Source organism: Sprattus sprattus, assembly GCF_963457725.1.
Source record: "Sprattus sprattus genome assembly, chromosome: 9".
NCBI classification, from domain to species: domain Eukaryota; kingdom Metazoa; phylum Chordata; class Actinopteri; order Clupeiformes; family Clupeidae; genus Sprattus; species Sprattus sprattus.
In genome coordinates, this window is record NC_137928.1 from 28,219,592 (window position 1) to 28,239,109 (window position 19,518).

The 19,518-nt window shown below is 45.7% G+C and overlaps 1 protein-coding gene across 1 annotated transcript in view; it reads right to left on the minus strand.

Moving 5' to 3' along the window:
• Positions 1 to 3,842: 3,842 nt before the first annotated feature.
• LOC308370422 (membrane-associated phosphatidylinositol transfer protein 3-like) overlaps positions 3,843 to 19,518 on the minus strand; it is a gene marked incomplete at both ends in the record, with an annotated part of 47,961 nt that continues 32,285 nt past the window's right edge. The window contains 7 exon segments of the mRNA XM_080845074.1: positions 3,843 to 3,908; positions 4,234 to 4,376; positions 4,591 to 4,757; positions 5,151 to 5,300; positions 5,758 to 5,906; positions 6,836 to 6,955; positions 9,171 to 9,259. Of these exon segments, the coding sequence (XP_080701200.1) occupies positions 3,843 to 3,908; positions 4,234 to 4,376; positions 4,591 to 4,757; positions 5,151 to 5,300; positions 5,758 to 5,906; positions 6,836 to 6,955; positions 9,171 to 9,259 (884 nt within the window).

Sequence of the window (19,518 nt, forward strand, 5' to 3'; positions counted from 1 at the left end):
GTGATCATAATTAACTTTATCATGCACAAAGCAAATTGATGAGATTTATTTCATTAATAGAAGGGAAAATGTTCAGTGCATAATTTCATTCAAACTTCATTATGCGGCTTGATTTAGAGGGCCTGCACTGTTTTTGAATAAACTTGTATCTGGGTGAAATAAAAGGACCCAATTTGACGGGCACCAATGTAAAATTAATTTGGGAAGAATTAAGTTTGAATTCAAATCAAAGTGGTGCCCGTAGCTTTCTGCAAATGCAGTTTGTCAGGTGGTTTTAAATTAGTTAATTAATATGAGGCAGAGGGGGAGAGAAATCCATTGCAAACACCCAGCTTCCAGTGTGGTGTCTCAACTCATTTGTTTGGCCAATCTAAGTCAATTCACACCCCAAAATGGAACAGTGGGGGAAGACTGAGCTAACAGAGCATGACCAATATGTTAGTGGCCTGTCTCGCCATGATTGCTTGGCTTACACAACCACCATCACTACTCATGGCTTTGACACAAACACCATCACTACTCATGGCTTTGACACAAACACCATCACTACTCATGGCTTTCACACAAACACCATCACTACTCATGGCTTTGACGGTTTCACTGTTAGGCTTCCCCACATGTAAAACACACACTGTTGCCATGACACCATCAGTAAGTATGATCACACCGTTCACATTATCTCTGTCCACTGTTTGCCATCATGACATGCCTTGTCCATTTCCTCTTGTTCAAAAGAAGAAGCAGCTCAGACCACCAAAAAGCCTATATACAGCCGCGGAAAAAATTAAGAGACCACTTCAAAATTATCAGTTTCTCTGGTTTTACTATTTATTGGTATGTGTTAAAGTAAAATGTACATTTTTGTTTTATTCTATAACCTACTGGCAACATTCCTACCAAATTTCAAATAAAAAATATTGTCATTTAGATCATTTATTTGCAGAAAAATGACAATTGGTCAAAATAGCAAAAAAGATACAGTGTCTTCAGATCTCGAATAATGCAAAGAAAACAAGCTCATATTCATTTTTAAACTACACAATACTAATGCTTTAACTTAGGAAGAGTTTAGAAATCAAAATTTGGTGGAATAACCTTGATTTAAAATCACAACTTTCATGTGTCTTGGCATGCTCTCCACCAGTCTTTCACATTGCCGTTGGGTGACTTTATGCTACACCTGGCGCAAGAATTCAAGCAGCTCGGCTTCTTTTCATGGCTTGTGACCATCCATCTTCCTCTTGATCACATTTCAGAGGTTTTTTATGGGATTCAGGTCGCGAAATTGGGCTGGCCATGACAGGGTCCTGATCTGGTGGTACTCCATCCACACCTTTACTGGCCTGGCTGTGTGGCATGGAGCATTGCCCTGCTGGAAAAAACACTTCTCAGAGTTGGGGAACATTGTCAGAGCAAAAGGAAGCAAGTTTTTCTTCCGGGACAACGTTGTACTTTGCCTGGCTGAGGTTTGTAAAAGACCATAAGGATTGAACCAAAGCGGACTGGAGGTTCTTCTAAGTTCGTCTTCTCTGATGAGTCCAATTTCACAGTAGGTGCAAGACTTGTAGGCCTCTCCAGGTCTCCGTCTAACCATCAGACGACCATGTGTTGGGCAAAGCTGAAAATTGGACTCATCAGAGAAGACGAACTTAGAAGAACCTCCAGTCCGCTTTTTTCTTTATGGTGCACAAAGCAAAATTATGAGCTTTATTTCATTAATAGAAGGAAAATTGTTCAGCGCATAATTTCATTAAAACTTCATTATGCGGCTTGATTAAGAGGGCCTGCACTGTTTTTGAATGAACTTGTGTATCAGGGCGAAACAAAAGTCCCGAATTTGACGGGCACCAGTGTTAAATCAATTTGGGAGAGATTAGGTTTGAATTCAAATCAAAGTGGTGCCCGTAGCTCTCTGCAAATACAGTTTGTCAGGAGGTTTTAAATGGATTAATTACTATGAGGCAGAGGGGTAGAGAAATCCATTGCAAACACCCAGCTTCCAGTGTGGTGTCTCAACTCATTTGTTTGGCCAATCTAAGCCAAATCACACCCCAAACTGGAACAGTGGGGGAAGACTGTAGCCTGACGATGTCATACTCTAGTCAGAATATGAGTCTGCTACTGCTCCATTGAGATACAGATACATTGGATACTAGAACCAGAGAATCAGAGCAACGTAGTATGACCATCTGAAACATTAAACTTTTACCGGATCCCGTAGGAAGGACGGCAAAAACATCTTTTCGCCATGACTGGTTGGCTTACACAAACACCATCACTACTCATGGCTTTGACGGGTTAACTGTTAGGCTTTGCCGCATGTAAAACACACTGTTGCTATGACAACATCAATAAGTATGATCACAACGTTCACATTATTTCTGTCCACTGTTTGCCATTATGACATGCCTTGTCCAGTTTCTCTTGTTCGAAAGAAGAAACAGCTCAGACCACTAAAAAGCCTATATACTTTTGATATACAGTGGCATACACAAGTTTGGACACCCCTGGCCAAAATGTCTGTTAGTGTGAATTAGTAATGTGAGGATAAGATTGAGGTCTCCAAAAAGCATAATGTTAAAAATGAAACACTCTTTTAAACCTTTTAAGCAAGATGACTTGATTTGTTCAGTAAAGTGTTGGCACCCGAAGATATTTGAGCTCTCATATGTTAATTAGCTTGTAAGGGCTTTGGCTTGTTTGCTATAGCTTGTTCGTAAGGCAAGGCCAGGAGATACCAATTTCAAAGCTTTATAAATACTAAATTGATGGCCACAAAGCAGGAAAAAGGTATAAGAAGAATTCAAAATGTATCATTCATTTGTAATGTAATTAAGAAATGGCAGTTAACAGGAATTGTGGAGGTCAAGATGAGGTCTGGAAGACCAAGAGAACTTTGAGATAACTGCTCTTGGACTGCAAAAGACCTTCAAGAAGATTTAGCAGACTCTGGAGGGGAAGTGCACTTTTCTACTGTACAGTGACACCTGCACAATTATGAGCTTCATGGAAAAGTCATCACAAGAAAACCTTTCCTGTGTCCTCACCAAAAGAATCAGTGTGAGAAGTTTGCAAACATCAAAACATGCATTTTGGACTTACTGCAAACTGTGCCAGAGGAAATGTTACTAAGTACGGACGATGCAGAGCGCCCAAACTTTGCCTCAGGCCCTTTTCCTTTTTTAAACTGTAAAATAAATCAAAAGTAATGATCTTTTACTCACTAAGCTATTCACAGTAAAATATTTTTTTACCAAGGATGCATGCCTCTGTATTTAGAGGAAGCTTATATAAAGTGCAAGATGTTTGAGGTGTGTGTATGACAGGCAGACCTGAGGGCCTTACTGTGGGCCTGCTGCGCTGTGGAGGGTAGAGAAGAGGCACCTGGGCTCTGCACGCGTTGATACGGCCCTACGGAAAAATTCAACAACAAATGTGCTTTACCTGCATGGCTGATGAAGGGAATACTGGTGAATTTTATGAGCTCTTGTATAAAATATCTTCAGATCTCATTGACTATCTAACTGTAGAATAACATTGAGGGCACACCAGACCAATCCTGAAGTCTTAACTCATTATTATTTGTATAAATCAGAAACGTTCTGATGGCAGCAAAAGCCCATGGCTAGAAGCTTAAAGTCAGTAGTCAACCCTACTATGGGACGAGGATGCATTAAATAAACATTTGACCCCACTCTAGCCTCTTCAACAATATCCACATTTGACATTCACCAGTGATTTACATGAACATGTTGTTCCGTTAGACATTATGATTCTGTCGATGTCCTCAAGGTCAAAGTGGGTCTCTGGGCTGGAGGCAGCGGGGGCTGAGGCACGGGGGACTAACCACGATGCCAGCATATGGCTGAGCTGCACTGCACCGGCACGGCGTACCCCTCGCTCAGAAACTATACCACCCCCCCCCAACACACACACACACACACACACACACACACACACACACACACACACACACACACACACACACACACACACACACACACACACACACACACACACATGCAAACCACGAATGAGAGGATGATGCCATGAGAGCAGTGGAGTGATGATGTAGAGGGATAGAAGGAGAGATGGATAGAGGGAGAAAGGGAGAAGAAAAGAAACAGAGGTGAGTAGGTCTAGCGGAACAGGATCAATATTCATTGAATCAGAGAGAAACAGCTTGAGGTGAAGCTGGAGACGTGACGTGACGTGACAGGATTGCCTGCATACCTGGCACTGGTTCTGGTACTTCTTGGACGGCCTGCCGACGATGCAAATTTGGGACGGGACGAGTCCCAGCATGTTATAGAGAGAGATGTCCTTCATGGAGCCGTAGGCTGAGTTGATCTTAATGTGGCAAGATGGTGCAAAGTCTTTAACAAACATGGTAGAGGCAGTCTATCAAGCACAGATGTTTGAAATGATTTGCAAAAGGAAGAAAGACAAAGAGGGTAAAGAGGCAAGAACACTGTAAGACAGTAAGAGGGTGAAATAACTGTGAAGAAAAGAAAAGAGAAAGACAGGAAAGGGAGAAGGACATTCATCAAGTGCAGATTTGTCATTGAAAGACGGCGCGGGGGCGCTCACCTCCTGCATGAGCTTTCTGCCGCAGGGGGTCGTGCACCAGGCCCTCGGAGAAGAAGATCATGCCCTGGGGGAAGTTGTGCTGAGAGAGCCAGGAGACCACGCGCTGCTTCTGCATGTCTGGCCTGCCTGTGATGTAGATGATCAGGAAGCCCAGGTCCTGCCAGTGCCTGCCCATGGGAGGGAAGGAAAACCTGTTTGGCTCCTGTGGTTCAGCACTGCTGCTTTTTGATTTCATCTGTCATGCTACTTATGGTGGAGCCAGTCCCAGAGATGTGTTCACAGAAGGAGGCATCTGAATGGGAAGAAACCTCTCCCTGACCACTGCAGCGAGTCTGATCCATGTTACCGTGTATGACTGATTTGGTGCATTTGTATGTGAGTCCCCCGGGAAACATTGCAAGGAAATACTGTTTCACATAATATCTTCAAAATTCTACTCTGTTAAACTACTCCCTTCACTGAAAAAGCCATCAACATGCACACTCACCTACACACACACACACACACACACACTTCAACAACACCAATAAATATCAGTTCACAGGTGAGGTGTAAGTTACCTAACAACATCCACCGCCCCTGGGCGCACTTTGGGGTCGCTGCCCATGATGGAGACGCTGGCAGCAAAGGAGCCATCAATGCTGAACACCACACACTCCATCCCCCGCGGCAACACAGTGAGAAAGGCCTCTGCACTCGTCTGGTCACCCCTAGAAGTAGATAGAGAGAGAGAGAGAGAGGGTAGGTGTAAGAAAGAGTGCGAAAGAAGGAGAAAAGGCGAGTAGGGTTGCGACCAAGGCTCACGACTCTCCAAATTGCAATGTATTCAATTTACTTCACAGCCGGGTGAGATGGAGAAAGATAGTGAGAGAAAGAGAGAGAGAGAGGGAGAGTGAAGAGTGAAGAGTGAACAGGGAGATCTAGCGACACCCACTGTAGCTAATTCTGAGTGGAGTGATTTCCAAGAAAATGGCTTCACTTGCTGCACCTGCTCAAGGGCAACTGTAATCACAGCACCATAGTTACGGAAAATAAGGCTTACATTACTGGGAAGCTGTGGAGGTTTCCTGATGGAGGAGGAGAAGGAGAGAGAGAGAGAGAGAGAGAGAGAGAGAGAGAGAGAGATGGAGCAGTTGAAAGGCTAGATATCAAGATATCGAGATTCACTTGACCACCATTTTGATGGGGTAAACCCCTACGGCCAGCCTCTTGTGCTTGGGGACGGTGTAGGCGATGCGACCGCTGCTGTTGGTCACCTCTGTGTCAAAGTGCACCCAGCGGCCTGACTTCGGCTGGGTCATCAGAAAGACATCCACCTTTTAAAGAGAGAGAGACAGGGAGGGGGAGAGGAAAAACAGAGTGAGCGAGACCAAGTGAAAAAGAGAGGGGAGAGAGGGAGGAAAAAAGAAGGCAAGAAAGAAAGAAAGAGCAGGGATTTGAAGACGTTAAGATGGACACACAGGGGAGGGAAGCAGAGAGCAGCCTGGCAGGTGGCTGTGCTGCAGACTTCTAATAATGTGAATTCATTCTCCTTCTAATAATGGGCAGGATGGAAGAAGATGGAGGATTATTGAATTAAAAATAGAGACAGGGTGTGTGGAGGAGGACCTGGGGACAGACTTGAGCGGGTGCACCCGCTGGAGGCCTCCCACGTTCCTCCTCCACTGTGTCCCCCACTCACCTTCTCTCATGTCAGTGTGGCCATGTCCTCCACCCACCTTCTCTCCGGTCAGTGTGACCATGTCCCCCACTCACCTTCTCTCATGTCAGTGTGACCATGTCCTCCACCCACCTTCTCTCATGTCAGTGTGGCCATGTCCTCCACCCACCTTCTGGCATGTCAGTGTGACCATGTCCTCCACCTACCTTCTGGCATGTCAGTGTGACCATGTCCTCCACCTTCTCTCATGTCAGTGTGGCCATGTCCTCCACCTACCTTCTGGCATGTCAGTGTGACCATGTCCTCCACCTTCTCTCATGTCAGTGTGGCCATGTCCTCCACCCACCTTCTCTCCGGTCAGTGTGACCATGTCCTCCACCTTCTCTCATGTCAGTGTGGCCATGTCCTCCACCTTCTCTCATGTCAGTGTGGCCATGTCCTCCACCTTCTCTCATGTCAGTGTGACCATGTCCTCCACCCACCTTCTCTCCAGTCAGTGTGACCATGTCCTCCACCTTCTCTCATGTCAGTGTGGCCATGTCCTCCACCTTCTCTCATGTCAGTGTGACCATGTCCTCCACCCACCTTCTCTCCAGTCAGTGTGACCATGTCCAGTGGCCCGTACATGAAGTGCCCCACCAGCGTCTGCTGCCCGTCCTCGGACGCGATGACATCATTCACCCGGTGGTTGGCTGTGACGGTCTGCTAGAAGGAAAAGAGAAAAATCAGTTCCCCTTACGTGTTCTCTTTGTGTTCCCTTTATGTGTTCTCTTTGTGTTCCCTTTATGTGTTCTCTTTGTGTTCCCTTTATGTGTTCTCTTTGTGTTCCCTTTAAGTGTTCTCTTTACGTGTTCCCTTTAAGTGTTCTCTTTACGTGTTCCCTTTACGTGTTCTCTTTACTTGTTCCCTTTACGTGTTCTCTTTACAGAGAAGGGAAGGCAATAGAGGATGTCCTGTCTCCCTCCCTCCTCCTCCTTTCCATTCAGTTTCCCTACGGTCCTTTTTCTGCTTCAGTGAGAAGGCTAGAGCACCACAGAATGCATTCCCAAATCACTGCAGATGAGATGGGGCTTTGGTTTTATAATGTATACAATTAAAGCTACCAGAACGGAGGCATTTCAAGGTTGTTCTACATGCTGGTTACACTAATAAGCTGGGCAACCTGTTAGCAATAAGGAGCCTTTAAAAGTAATATTAATATCACAGTAGCTACACTGCTGTTGCATCAGTCTTCCCCTGTTGATTATCAAAGCTAATTAAGGCCATAGTTCCATACTTACTAGTACTGTGTACTGAATACTAGTTACATTCATAATAGTGAATGAGAGGAAAGTGTAGGGTATATCAGTATTATTTTATTCATAATTGTTAGAATCAATGAAGGAGTACTATCACCACTATACAGTGTGATGCATCTATGAAACTTACTTAATACATGTAATGCAATGTTCTTGATTTGATTGACATATGCTGCATGATGAGGCATGATGTGACATTAGCAGAGTGCATTCAGTTTGTGTGTTGACCGTTCCTGGCTTTCATTAGCGGTGATTTGCAGTCTGTTTCCTGCACACATCCTAGCAGTCATGGCCATTCTGTGGATTTGACATGCTTGCTCAGCACTGTAAATTTGTAAGCCCATACAAGCTAATGAACGTGATTTAGCAGATTTGTCATTTAATGAAGCATTTAAACATTTACGGGCGCTCGGCTATTTGCATATTGATTATGCCGGTCAATAATCAATTTCAGCCAGCCCTCAGACAGATTGGGGTGTGACACACAGACAGTGTTGTGGCGATTCGCTCAACAGGGCAGTTACGGCACACAATGACAAATGCGTGGTTGACACTACGCTTTCAAAGGCGGTGGAGGTTTTTAGAAAACATGCCATTTGCCGCACCGCCATCACTCTGTATGAGAGGTGACAGGGCAGTTCTTTATGACAGATCTGCCATCACCAAAACCCATCTGCGAGCTCAGGGTGTGAGGAGCGCTGCAGACCGCCACTTCAATTCGCTGTGACATACGTTGATCTGAGGGAGAGACGCCTGCTGCTCGGGGATGCTTGTTAAGGCGGAGTGCCTTTAAAGCAGTCGCCGTGGTGATTTCTCACTGACATTCTGAATGTGAGATACAGCCAATCCAGAAGAGCCCGGGCCAAGTGAGAGAGAATAAAGAGCTTTATCCTCGAGAATGCCATCGCTGCTATACAAAGACAAACATCACAGACCACACTCTGATGCAGCTTTCAGGCTTGGTGACGCTGTGAATATTGACACACATTCTTTGAAACATGGCGACGACACAAGGTCAGCAAGGAGAAAACTGTGTGCTAAATAAAAGCTGAAGGTTTCTTATGAAAAGAGGGCCAGAAATAGAGTGCCTTGCCTTCAGCGCATAGTGGAAGAGCGTGGCGGAGTAATTGCGTAATTGCGAGTAACTCACGTTTGGCTTGAAAGTCACGACCGCATCATGGGAGAGCTCTAGTATTTTCTGTTAGTGAACCTTGAAATTAGATTACTTTTTGAATGTATCTCCTTGGGGAGTAAGGAGGTCAGCATTGAATCCCAGGATCTCAACTGTTTGTCCTTAAACAACTTGACTTAATGTGCCATTGATAGTGTGATAGTGATAGTGATTCAGAGTGTGTAATTGCTGCTGGAGAGCTGTAGTGTAGAGTTGTGTACTGGAGGGAAGAGGGAAGGGCTCACACTCAACACTCAGTTCAACACTCACTGGTAGCCACGGTGCTGCTCAGATGCCAGATGTCCTCGCTGTCCACACTCGTCAGGCTGGATTGCCGGACCTCACCTCCACCCGGTCCTCCTCCTCCTTCTCCTCCTCCTCCTCCTCCTCCTGCGGCACTGCCTGCTCCTCCTCCTCCTCCTCCTCCTCCTGCGGCACTGCCTGCTCCTGCCCTGCTGCCTCGGTCTGGTGGGGGGGAGCAGGGCAGGGGGGCGCTGCTAGCGTCCAGGAACACCTCTGGATGGGCGCGGATGTTGTCTGCTGAGGGGAAGGGAAGAGAAAAAGAGAGGGAATGACGGGATGGACGATGAGAGGAACTGGAAGGAAGTGAGAAAGAGAGAGGAGACAAACGGAAAAGAAGCAGAAAGCGCAGAAAGAAAGAGAGAGATGGTTGAGTAGGATGAGAAGAATAAACGAGTGGCGTGCCTGTTTCAAACACATCCAGTGCTCATGGAATGTGAAATGCTGTTAGTTTATCTGATAAGCTAAACAGGCTAAAATCACATAGCATCAGGGGAGGGAGATTATACCAATTTCAGTGCAACAAAGAAGGCCTTCAACTTTGGCTTGATTTGACATTCTTTTCCAAATGCTGTGTTTAATTCTGTCAGACTCTGCACAAGCACTTGCATCTTCCCAGGACTTTTTGCCCAGACATGGGATGGTTCCTTCCCATATGGAAACATATAAATAGCTAAAGAAATAGGTCAGTGCACTACAGCCTTTCAGCCCTATGGCAACCTGTTGTACCTTTTACCTGAATTTCAAAGCCTGCTTTTCCATGATCCCTTTCTTTATCCAGCCATCTTAATGTGTGTGTGTGTTGGGAGTGCGCTGCCACCGCCAGATTCATGCCTGTGTGCTGAGAGATGGTCACGGGACTGCCAGCAGTGAGACTTCAGCTCAGAATGGTTCAAATGGCTCTGAAGATGGCGGACCTATCAGCTCTCCCGGCTAAGACAATAGCTAAGCCCTGGTCCTGAGTCCGCGGGTCAGGCGGAGGAAGGCAGATACGAGCAGAAGTCAGACACAGAGTGGAGCAGATTGGCGCAGAGCCTCTCCCAGATAACCGCCAACTGCCGCTCCCTTGGGCCAACTGCCTAGTGTCACCCTCGTCGTTATCATATTCATCTCCCTCTCTATGCCGACCAACTCTGGTTGGTGAAGGCGCTAAATCACTACGACCTCTAAATAATTCAGCCACGCTTCACGCACGAACGCACGTACACACACACACACACACACACACACACACACACACACAAATACTTACTTGGAGCACCTTGATTGAAGCACCACATCAAACACAATGATGCTGTTCACATACACGCTCTGCAGACCACATATATTGGCAGTGCCCATTATGATTTGCCTGACTGAGCGCATGTCAGCAGGGCAGTGATGAGGACCAGTCCTTTAGACCCTAGACGGTATTTTTGGCCAAACCAAATTGAATCTGATTTCTTTCCATCAGAGGTTTGTCCACAATACAGCCCATTACACCCAGACACGTTATGGGCTCAATGGGGGATCTGTGCATGTGAATGCCTGTGCAAGTGTGTGTGTGTGTGTGTGTGTGTGTGTGTGTTTCTGTGTGTGTTTCTGTGTGTGTGCATGCCTGAGTGTGCACACGTGTGTGTGCATACATGTGTGTTAACTGCTGCTCCTAAATCCAGCCTCTGCAGATGGCTGGCATGTCTTGTCCTGCTTGATGCCTCTTCAACAATGGGCCTGGTCGGCTCCTGAAGGCTGGACGCGTGAGTGGCCTGGCATTGGGCCATTAAGATGAGAGGCAGCAGGAAGCGTGGACAAGGACCTCAGTTTGATTACCAGGGATGATGGCGGGAGCAAGAGGGGACGGGGGACTACTCGAAACAGATGAAGAGAGAGAGAGAGAGAGAGAGAGAGATGAGTGGGTGAGGATGGAGCAATGTGAAAAGAGAGGTGATGGGGGAACGCTAAACGGCTCCCCCCTATCTGCTGTGGTCCTTAAGAAAAGCACCTACATTTGTACTGCCACCTATCTTACAATATGCTCTCCACCTGGGATATGAATGTGGGTGCTGAATATCTGTGTGTGTGTGTGTGTTTACTTGTACATGAGTGCTGGTGTGTTTGTGTGTGTACATGTGAGTGTGCGCATGTTTATATGCGTCTGTGTGTGTGTGTGTGTGTGTTTGTGTGTGTGTGTGTGTGTGTAACCTAGGAGTGTGTATGGCAGAGATGGGTTCACCTTCTGTAAGACTCTGCACAAGCACTTTGAGTTGCATCTTCCCAAGCCTTTGGAGTGGATGAAACCCAGCAAGCAAGCCTCCACAGGCCCTGTACGGGCCCCCTTAGGGCCGGCACAAGGGCCCTTTGAGGGCTGCCCATGCAGGGCCCCTGAGCTTTTGCTCATTGGCAAAATGCTGGCCCCTCGATGCTGGCCCTGCGTGGGCAGCCCTAACATAGCCCACAGCAAGCCTCCACAGGCCCTGTACGGGCCCCCTTAGGGCTGGCACAAGGGCCGTTTGAGGGCTGCCCACACAGGGCCCCCAAGCTTTTGGTCATGGGCAAAATGCAGGCCCCTCAGCGCTGGCCCTGCATGGGCAGCCCTAACATAGCCCACAGCAAGCAAGCCTCCACAGACCCTGTACGGGCCCCCTTAGGGCTGGCACAAGGGCCCTTTCAGGGCTGCCCACGCAGGGCCCCCAAGCTTTTGCCGTGCTGGCCCTTCGTGGGCAGCCCTAACATAGCCCACAGGAGCCCTCACTAGGCCCACACAGAGCCTGCACTAATTTTTTGCTAATTTATTTATTGAATATATTTATATATAATAGTACAACATGTTGTGTTGCAAATCTAAATGGGGCAGCCGTGGCCTACTGGTTAGGGTTTCCTGTTGGTGACCGGAAGGTGGCAGGTTCGATCCCCGACCAGTAGGAAAAATGTGGGCGGGGGAAGTGGTAGAGCACTGCTCTCCCATGCCCACATTGAGCAAGGCACCTAACCCCGATCACTGCTCCCCGGGCGCCGCCAATGGCAGCCCACTGCTCCGTGGTTAGTGTGAAACATCACTTCACTGTGTGTGTGTCACTTCACTGGATGGGTTAAATGCAGAGGTGGATTTCAGAGTGTGTGTCTACACCACCTCTGCCATAGAGAGGACTTTCACTTCACTTTCACATCATAACTAGGCAGAAATGTACAATAGCCAAAAGGAATTCAAATGAAAGACTTTATTAAATAGAAGTGTGTGTGTGTGTGTGTGTGTGTGCTAATCCTCTCCCCCCCTTGTTAACTGTAGTTGAAAACGCTCCTTCCGTCCTCCCCCTCTGTTGCGTGAGTTCCGCAGCCAGGCCTTTATTTCTTCCTCAATTTCAGACATTTTTGGACTGGGTTGAGGGCAACATTTTCTAAGCTTCTGCAAAGCAAAAAGCAAATAGGCTCATATCCAACAACCATGTTAACCAGGTCAAATGGTGTCTTTTTATATTTAATGTTTAACATTTAATATTTGTAATACTATAAATGTAAGTTACCTGTTACAACGCTCCTTAACACCAAGTTCTGAAATGCCCTTTTGTCATGGGTTCCATTCCAGTTCATCAAAACGGCCAAAGAATGCCCAATGACTGTGCCTAAAATTCGCCTGGTAACAACCTGGGTATTGTGTCCCCCAACAAAGTTAGTTTTGATGACAATAACTAACTAATGACAGAGTGACAGTATGCAACATAGGTGTTTAAGAAAACAACTTCAAACGTCATTGTTCAATTTATAATCACCAAAATACACAAAAACACAAAAACAAACTCATATGCATGCAGCAAACTGATATGCATGCTGCCTGTATGCTTTATGCTGCTTGGTTGGTATCATTACAAAAATCAAACAATTAATACTACCATCATCAACAATCAACTACCAACAGCAAACTAGAAAATGCATTTCCTGAAGGAAATACCAGTGCATGAAATGCAAAAGTTAAGAAAGAACGAATAAAAGAAAAGAAAAGTGAAAGAAGGAAGGAAGAAAGGAAAGAACAGTAAAAGAAGGAAAGAAGAGTGGAAGAAGGAAAGAAGAAAGGAAAGAAGAGTGAAGAAAGGAAAGAAGAGTGGAAGAAAGAAAGAAGAGTGGAAGAAGGGAAGAAGAAAGGAAATTAGAGTGGAAGAAGGAAAGAAGAAAGGAAAGAAGAGTGAAGAAAGAGAAGAAGAAAGGAAAGAAGAGTGGAAGAAAGAAAGAAGAGTGGAAGAAGGGAAGAAGAAAGGAAAGAAGAGTGAAGAAAGGAAATTAGAGTGGAAGAAGGAAAGAAGAAAGGAAAGAAGAGTGAAGAAAGAGAAGAAGAAAGGAAATAAGAGTGAAGAAAGGAAAGAAGAGTGGAAGAAAGAAAGAAGAGTGGAAGAAGGGAAAAAGAAAGGAAAGAAGAGTGAAGAAAGGAAATTAGAGTGGAAGAAGGAAAGAAGAAAGGAAAGAAGAGTGAAGAAAGAGAAGAAGAGTGGAAGAATCCCTTCTTCCACTCTTCTTCTCTTTCTTCACTCTTCTTTCCTTTCTTCTTTCCTAGAGCCGAAGAAGATAAGAAGAAAAGAAAGAAGAGTGAAAGAAGGAAAGAAGAAAAGAAAAAGGTAAGAAGAGTGGAAGAAGGGAAGAAGAAAGGAAAGAAGAGTGGAAGAAGGAAAGAAAAAAGTAAAGAAGAGTAGAAAGAAGGAAAGAAGAAAGGAAAGAAGAGAGGAAGAAACAAAGTAAGGAAAGAAGAGTGAACAAGAGTGGCTCTGGATAAAGACAGTAAAGAGAGAGTGAAAATATTGAAAGAAGGAGAAAAAAGAGTGAAGCAGAGAGATGGAGTGTGAGAGAAAGTAGAGTGAGAGTGATGGAGAGAAAGAAGGAGAGAGAGAAAAAAAGTACAGTATGGAAGGTGTCTATTAATATTCCTAGTTATACAGTTGAATGGAGAGGTACAGAGAGAAGAGGACCCTTGGAGGCTTGCCGCAGGTGTCAGTGAAGCACAGGTGCAAGCCAGTTTAATTACCCTATTATGATGTCATAATGGCCCAATGTAAGTCAATGGGAACATTTAGATTCGTTTTTCTTTAATAACTTAAAAAGTATAAAGTTTAGAAAAGTGAAAAATACATAGCATAAGTGTCCTTTACAAGACCTACGCGACAAAGTTTGAATGAAGTTTCTACGTTAAGCGGTTCGGGCTGAATTAATTGCAGAAAAAGGTAACAAGAATAAGAAGAAGAAGAAGAAGAAGAAGAAGAAGAAGAAGAAGAAGCCTAGGAATAACAATACAGGGCATTTCATGCACTGTAACAAGAGTGAAGAAAGGAAAGAAGAGTGAAAGAAGGAAATAATAGTTGAAGAAGGAAAGAAGAAAGGAAAGAAGAGTGGAAGAAGGAAAGAAGAAAGGAAAGAAGAGTGGAAGAGAAAAAGAGAGTGAAAATATTGAAAAAAGGAGATAAAAATGGAGTGAAGAAGAGAGATTGAGTGTGAGAGAAAGTAGACTGAGAGGGATAGAGAGAAAGATGGAGAGAAAAAAAAAGTAGAGAATGGAAGGTGTCTTAATGTTCCTAGTTACAGTTAAATTGAGAGGGACAGAGAAGAGGTTCCTTTGATTTGGTGCAGCTGTCAGTGAAGCACAGGTGCAAGCCAGTTTAAAGACCCTATTATGATGTCATAATGGCCCAATGTAAGTCAATGGGAAAATTTAGATTAGTTTTTATTTAATATCTTAAAAAGTATAAAGTTTAGAAAAGTGCAAAATACATAGCATAAGTGTCCTTTACAAGACCTACGCGACAAAGTTTGAATGAAGTTTCTACGTTAAGCGGTTCGGGCTGAATTAATCGCAGAAAAAGGTAACAAGAATAAGAAGAAGAAGAAGAAGAAGAAGAAGCCTAGGAATAACAATACAGGGCATTTCATGCACTGTAATAATCATCGCAATAAAACACTCAATAAGTTACTGTACCAGTGGCTTCTTTTGTTCTTTCTTTGGTTTGCTTCTTTCTTCTTTCTTCTTCTTTTTCTTTCACTACCTTGTTTCTTTCTCTCTGTCGAAATGTTTGCTGAGACTTCTCCTTCACGGTGCTCCAACTTCATATAATCAGTTCTAAAATGGCCTCTTTTCGTTCCTGTTAGACCATTTACCTTGGAACAACAACACCCAGGTTGCTACCAGGCGATTTCTTGGCACAGTTATTCAGCATTCTTTGGTAACTGGTTAAGGTTCAGGCTGGAAACCGGAAGGTAGCCGGTTCAATCCCCGACCAATAGGAAAAATGTGGGAAGTGGTAGAGCCCTGCTCTCCACTGGGTGCTGTGTGTGTGTCACTACCCTGGATGGGTCAAATGCAGAGGTGGATTTCAGAGTGTGTGTGTCTACACCACCTCTGCCATAAAAGTGACTTTCACTGACATTTTTGATTAACTTGATTTTAAGCCATCAAAGCTTGGTATACTGTATTCCGTCTCCCTCCATTTGCTGTACATGTATGTTAGTTTATTTCAAATAAACTTCTCTTTTGCTGTGTTACAACCTTGCACCACATTTCCATTTGTCTTAATGAAGTTTGTTTATTCTCGGATTAATAAAGTATCTATCTATCTATTCATTAACAACAAAGTTGTTTTCAGAAATGCATTTTAATGGGTTTTAAAACCATGCGTCTTTGTGTATTCAGAAAAGCGCTATAAAAAAATGAATTATTGTTATGATTGAGCTTTGTCAAACCAAACTCCAAGGTCGAAAAGCTACACTGGGCCCGAATGTGGCAGCCTGCACAGGCCCAACATGGGTTTTCTGGGCAGCTTAGTGAGGGCTCCTGTGGGCTATGTTATGCAGGGCCAGCACTGTGGGGCCAGCATTTTGCCAATGAGCAAAAGCTCAGGGGCCTGCGTGGGCAGCCCTCAAAGGGCCCTTGGGCCACTCTAAGGGGGGCCCGTACAGGGCATGTGGAGGCTTGCTTGCTGTGGGCCATGTTAGGGCTGCCCTCAAAGGCCATGTTAGGGCTGCTCTCAAAAGCCCTGTGTAGGCAGCCCTCAAAGGCCCTGTGTAGGCAGGCCTCAAAGGGCCCTGTGTGGGCAACCCTCAAAGGCCCTGTGTAGGCAGGCCTCAAAGGGCCCTGTGCGGGCAGCCCTCAAAGGGCCCTGTGTGGGCAGGCCTCAAAGGGCCCTGTGTGGGCAGCCCTCAAAGGGCCCTGTGTGGGTAGCCCTCAAAGGGCACTGTGCGGGCAGCCCTCAAAGGGCCCTGCGTGGGCAGACCTCAAAGGGCCCTTGTGCCAGCCCTAAGGGGGACCATAGGTGGCAGCCCGCACAGGCCCAGCATGGGTTTTCTGGGCAGCTTAGACTTTAGAATCTTTTGTTGGGCTATCCGGTGACAGCCCGCAGTGAACCCAAAGCTGCGGGCCCCGCTTGGGCAAGCCCAAACCGGGCCTGTGTAGGATTGGTGTGGGCTGGCCCTAGCCCACAGTGCCCACACCGGGCCTGTGTAGGATTGGTGTGGGCTGGCCCTAGCCCACAGTGCCCACACCGGGCCTGTGTAGGATTGGTGTGGGCTGGCCCTAGCCCACAGTGCCCACACCGGGCCTGTGTAGGATTGGTGTGGGCTGGCCCTAGCCCACAGTGCCCACAGCCTGCCTGCATGGGGCCAGTGGAGGCTTGATTGCTGGGACAAAGTGCACTCATCATTTCCCACTCCCTCCTTCCTCTCTCTCTCTCTCCCCCTCTTAGTGGCAGGTCTGCCTTTACTCAGCGTGTCCCTCTCTCCTCTGTTGGCATGCAGTGGGCTGGTGTCAGGCTGCCGCCTGGGCGCTGCCACCCCTCTCCCCCCCCCCCCACCCCCCCAAAATTCCTCCTCTAAACCAATTTCTCCTCAGGCTCTGCTAAGGGAGAGGGAGACATTGGAGGGTTCTGGTAATATGGAAACATAGAAATAGCTAAATAAACAGCCCAGTGCACTACAGCCTTTTAGCCCTCTAGCAACCTTTTGTACCTTTTACCTGAGGTACGGACTGCATCTGCCCCCTTCACCCCTACCATGAGGACGGATCATGTGAATTCACAAGGCTCACACTCTACATGCACTTCTAGTAATGTGTGTGAGCATTTAGCCCTTACTCTGGTCACACCTGACCTTTGCCCGTGGACTACCAAATCACAGGAGAGAGAGCGAGAGAGAGGATACACCCCAGCGCTGACCCCCCCCCCCCCCCCCCCCCCCCCCAGGTTTGTGAGAGCAGGAGCCTTCAGTGGAATACAAATGCCAGCCCACTTTGAAAGCGCATCATCCTGAATCAGCGATGGGTAATCCAGGGACCCAGAAGGAGCTCAGAAAAAACAAGCGTTCATCGGAGACTGTTTCTTTTCTGAGGATTACTGCTTTCCCTCTGAGCCACAGTATTTGTTTGTGTAGGCAGGTAATTATTTTGATGATGTTTTGATGAAGCCTGTGGTGACATGTGTAAGATGCCTATTCACTCACGCAGCCTGGCTGAGTGCACTACACCAACAGAGACAATGGGGGTGGGATTGCATCTGTAAACATTGACATTAGAGCTTTGGGTTTCAGCTGAAAACAAGTATTGATATCCATGCTTTTTCATGGGGTTGTGCTTTTTATATGGATAATGGAGAAATCACATATTTCAAATTAACAAATACACTGAATGAAGAAAAACACAAAGACATACATGTACACACACACACACATGCACGCACACACACATGCACACACGTACATACACACAAACACAAACAAACACACAGATGCACACATGTGCACAGACAGCGTACTCTGCCTGAGAAAACACACAAATCTCTGAAGAAAGAGTAGTATGAGAAACACACACATACGCACACACACACACACACACTTTAAATATATATATATATATGTATAGAAATAGAGAGAAAGATGGATAGACTAGAGAAGCTAGAGATCCAGATGGCAGGTGTGTTTGTGTGAGAGAAACAGACTGGAAGGTAGAGATATGGATTGTAAGAGAAACAGACAGAGAGAAAGAGAGACAGAGAGACAAGAAGACAGACATAGATAAAAATGGTTAGAGAGAGAAAGAGAGAGATGGAGAGAGAGAGAGAGGGAAAGAGAGGTATACAGGCGGGAAGATAGAGATACGGATGGCAAGAGAGACAAGAGGAAATAGAAAGTGAGAAAGGTAATGTAACATACAGTATGATAAGAGAAACAAAGAGAGACAAAACAAAGAGCGAAAACAGTGACTAAAAAATAGCAGGCAGTGTTGGTCACAGACAGAGAGAGAGTGGGCACAGACAGAGAGAGTGGGGCACAGACAGAGAGAGTGGGCACAGAGAGAGAGAGTGGGCACAGACAGAGAGAGTGGGCACAGACAGAGAGAGAGTGGGTCACAGACAGAGAGAGTGGGGCACAGACAGAGAGAGTGGGGCACAGACAGAGAGAGAGTGGGTCACAGACAGAGAGAGTGGGGCACAGACAGAGAGAGTGGGTCACAGACAGAGAGAGTGTAGGGCACAGACAGAGAGAGAGTGGGTCACAGACAGAGAGAGTGTAGGTGTGAGAAGGTGAATTCTCCCCCTCCTCACTGTGGCAAAAAGGGATGGTGCCCTTTAAGACTTTTCGACTCCACCCCCATAATGGTTGTGGCTGGGCTCACCTGAAGCCAATGGTGGACCTAATTAAGCCAAAGCGGTTGTGCCCATAGATATATATAATAAAGGCTAGATATCCTGCCTGCGTTTCTGGCCGACGGAGTCGAATGTCCGCACATTTCGGCCATTTTGAGGACAGTATAGCTCACTCCCCTTAACATTGTGTTGGTAGTGGACTTTTTAAATAACCAGAACTTGCTCAATTTTCAACCGATTTTCAAACAGGTTGGTTTGTTATAAACGTAAGATATTTCTTATGGCACTACATACTTATGAAGAATTATAAACATGGGTTTTCATATGAAAATAACATTGACAGGTCTCTGACAGGTCTCGTTTCAAGGGAGTGTTCAATAGAGCAGGTTGCACAAAATTCTGGCATCTTCATTGGCAATAGTCAGCAATTTCCTGTCGAAATCATAATGTAAGATGTTTAACAAACCAACCCAATTGGAAATCATGTGCAACTTCAGTTTTATTATGTGCAACTTAAGTTATATTGAAAAGAAAGAACAATTACTCGCCAATTGATGTAAAATGACTGATACACAATAGCCGTGATACACAATTAAGCTGCACATTTCAACATGTTCAAGCATCCAGAATTATTACCAAGGTAATGACGATTGTAAATCAAGTCATATGTAAATCCGTCAAAATTTCCGCGAGATAAGAGTGTAAACGATTGTGAAGATCACTGACGTTACCTAACGTACCACTGATCCCTACCGGAAGCATACTGTCCTCAAAATGGCCTCCTGTGCGGACATTCAAGAGTCCGCCATAATCCATCTAGCCTTTATCTAAGATATCTATGGTTGTGCCCTATTTAACAGGTGCCTCATTTTCATGAGGGAAGGACTGGCTGAGAGAGACAAATGGACAGAGGCA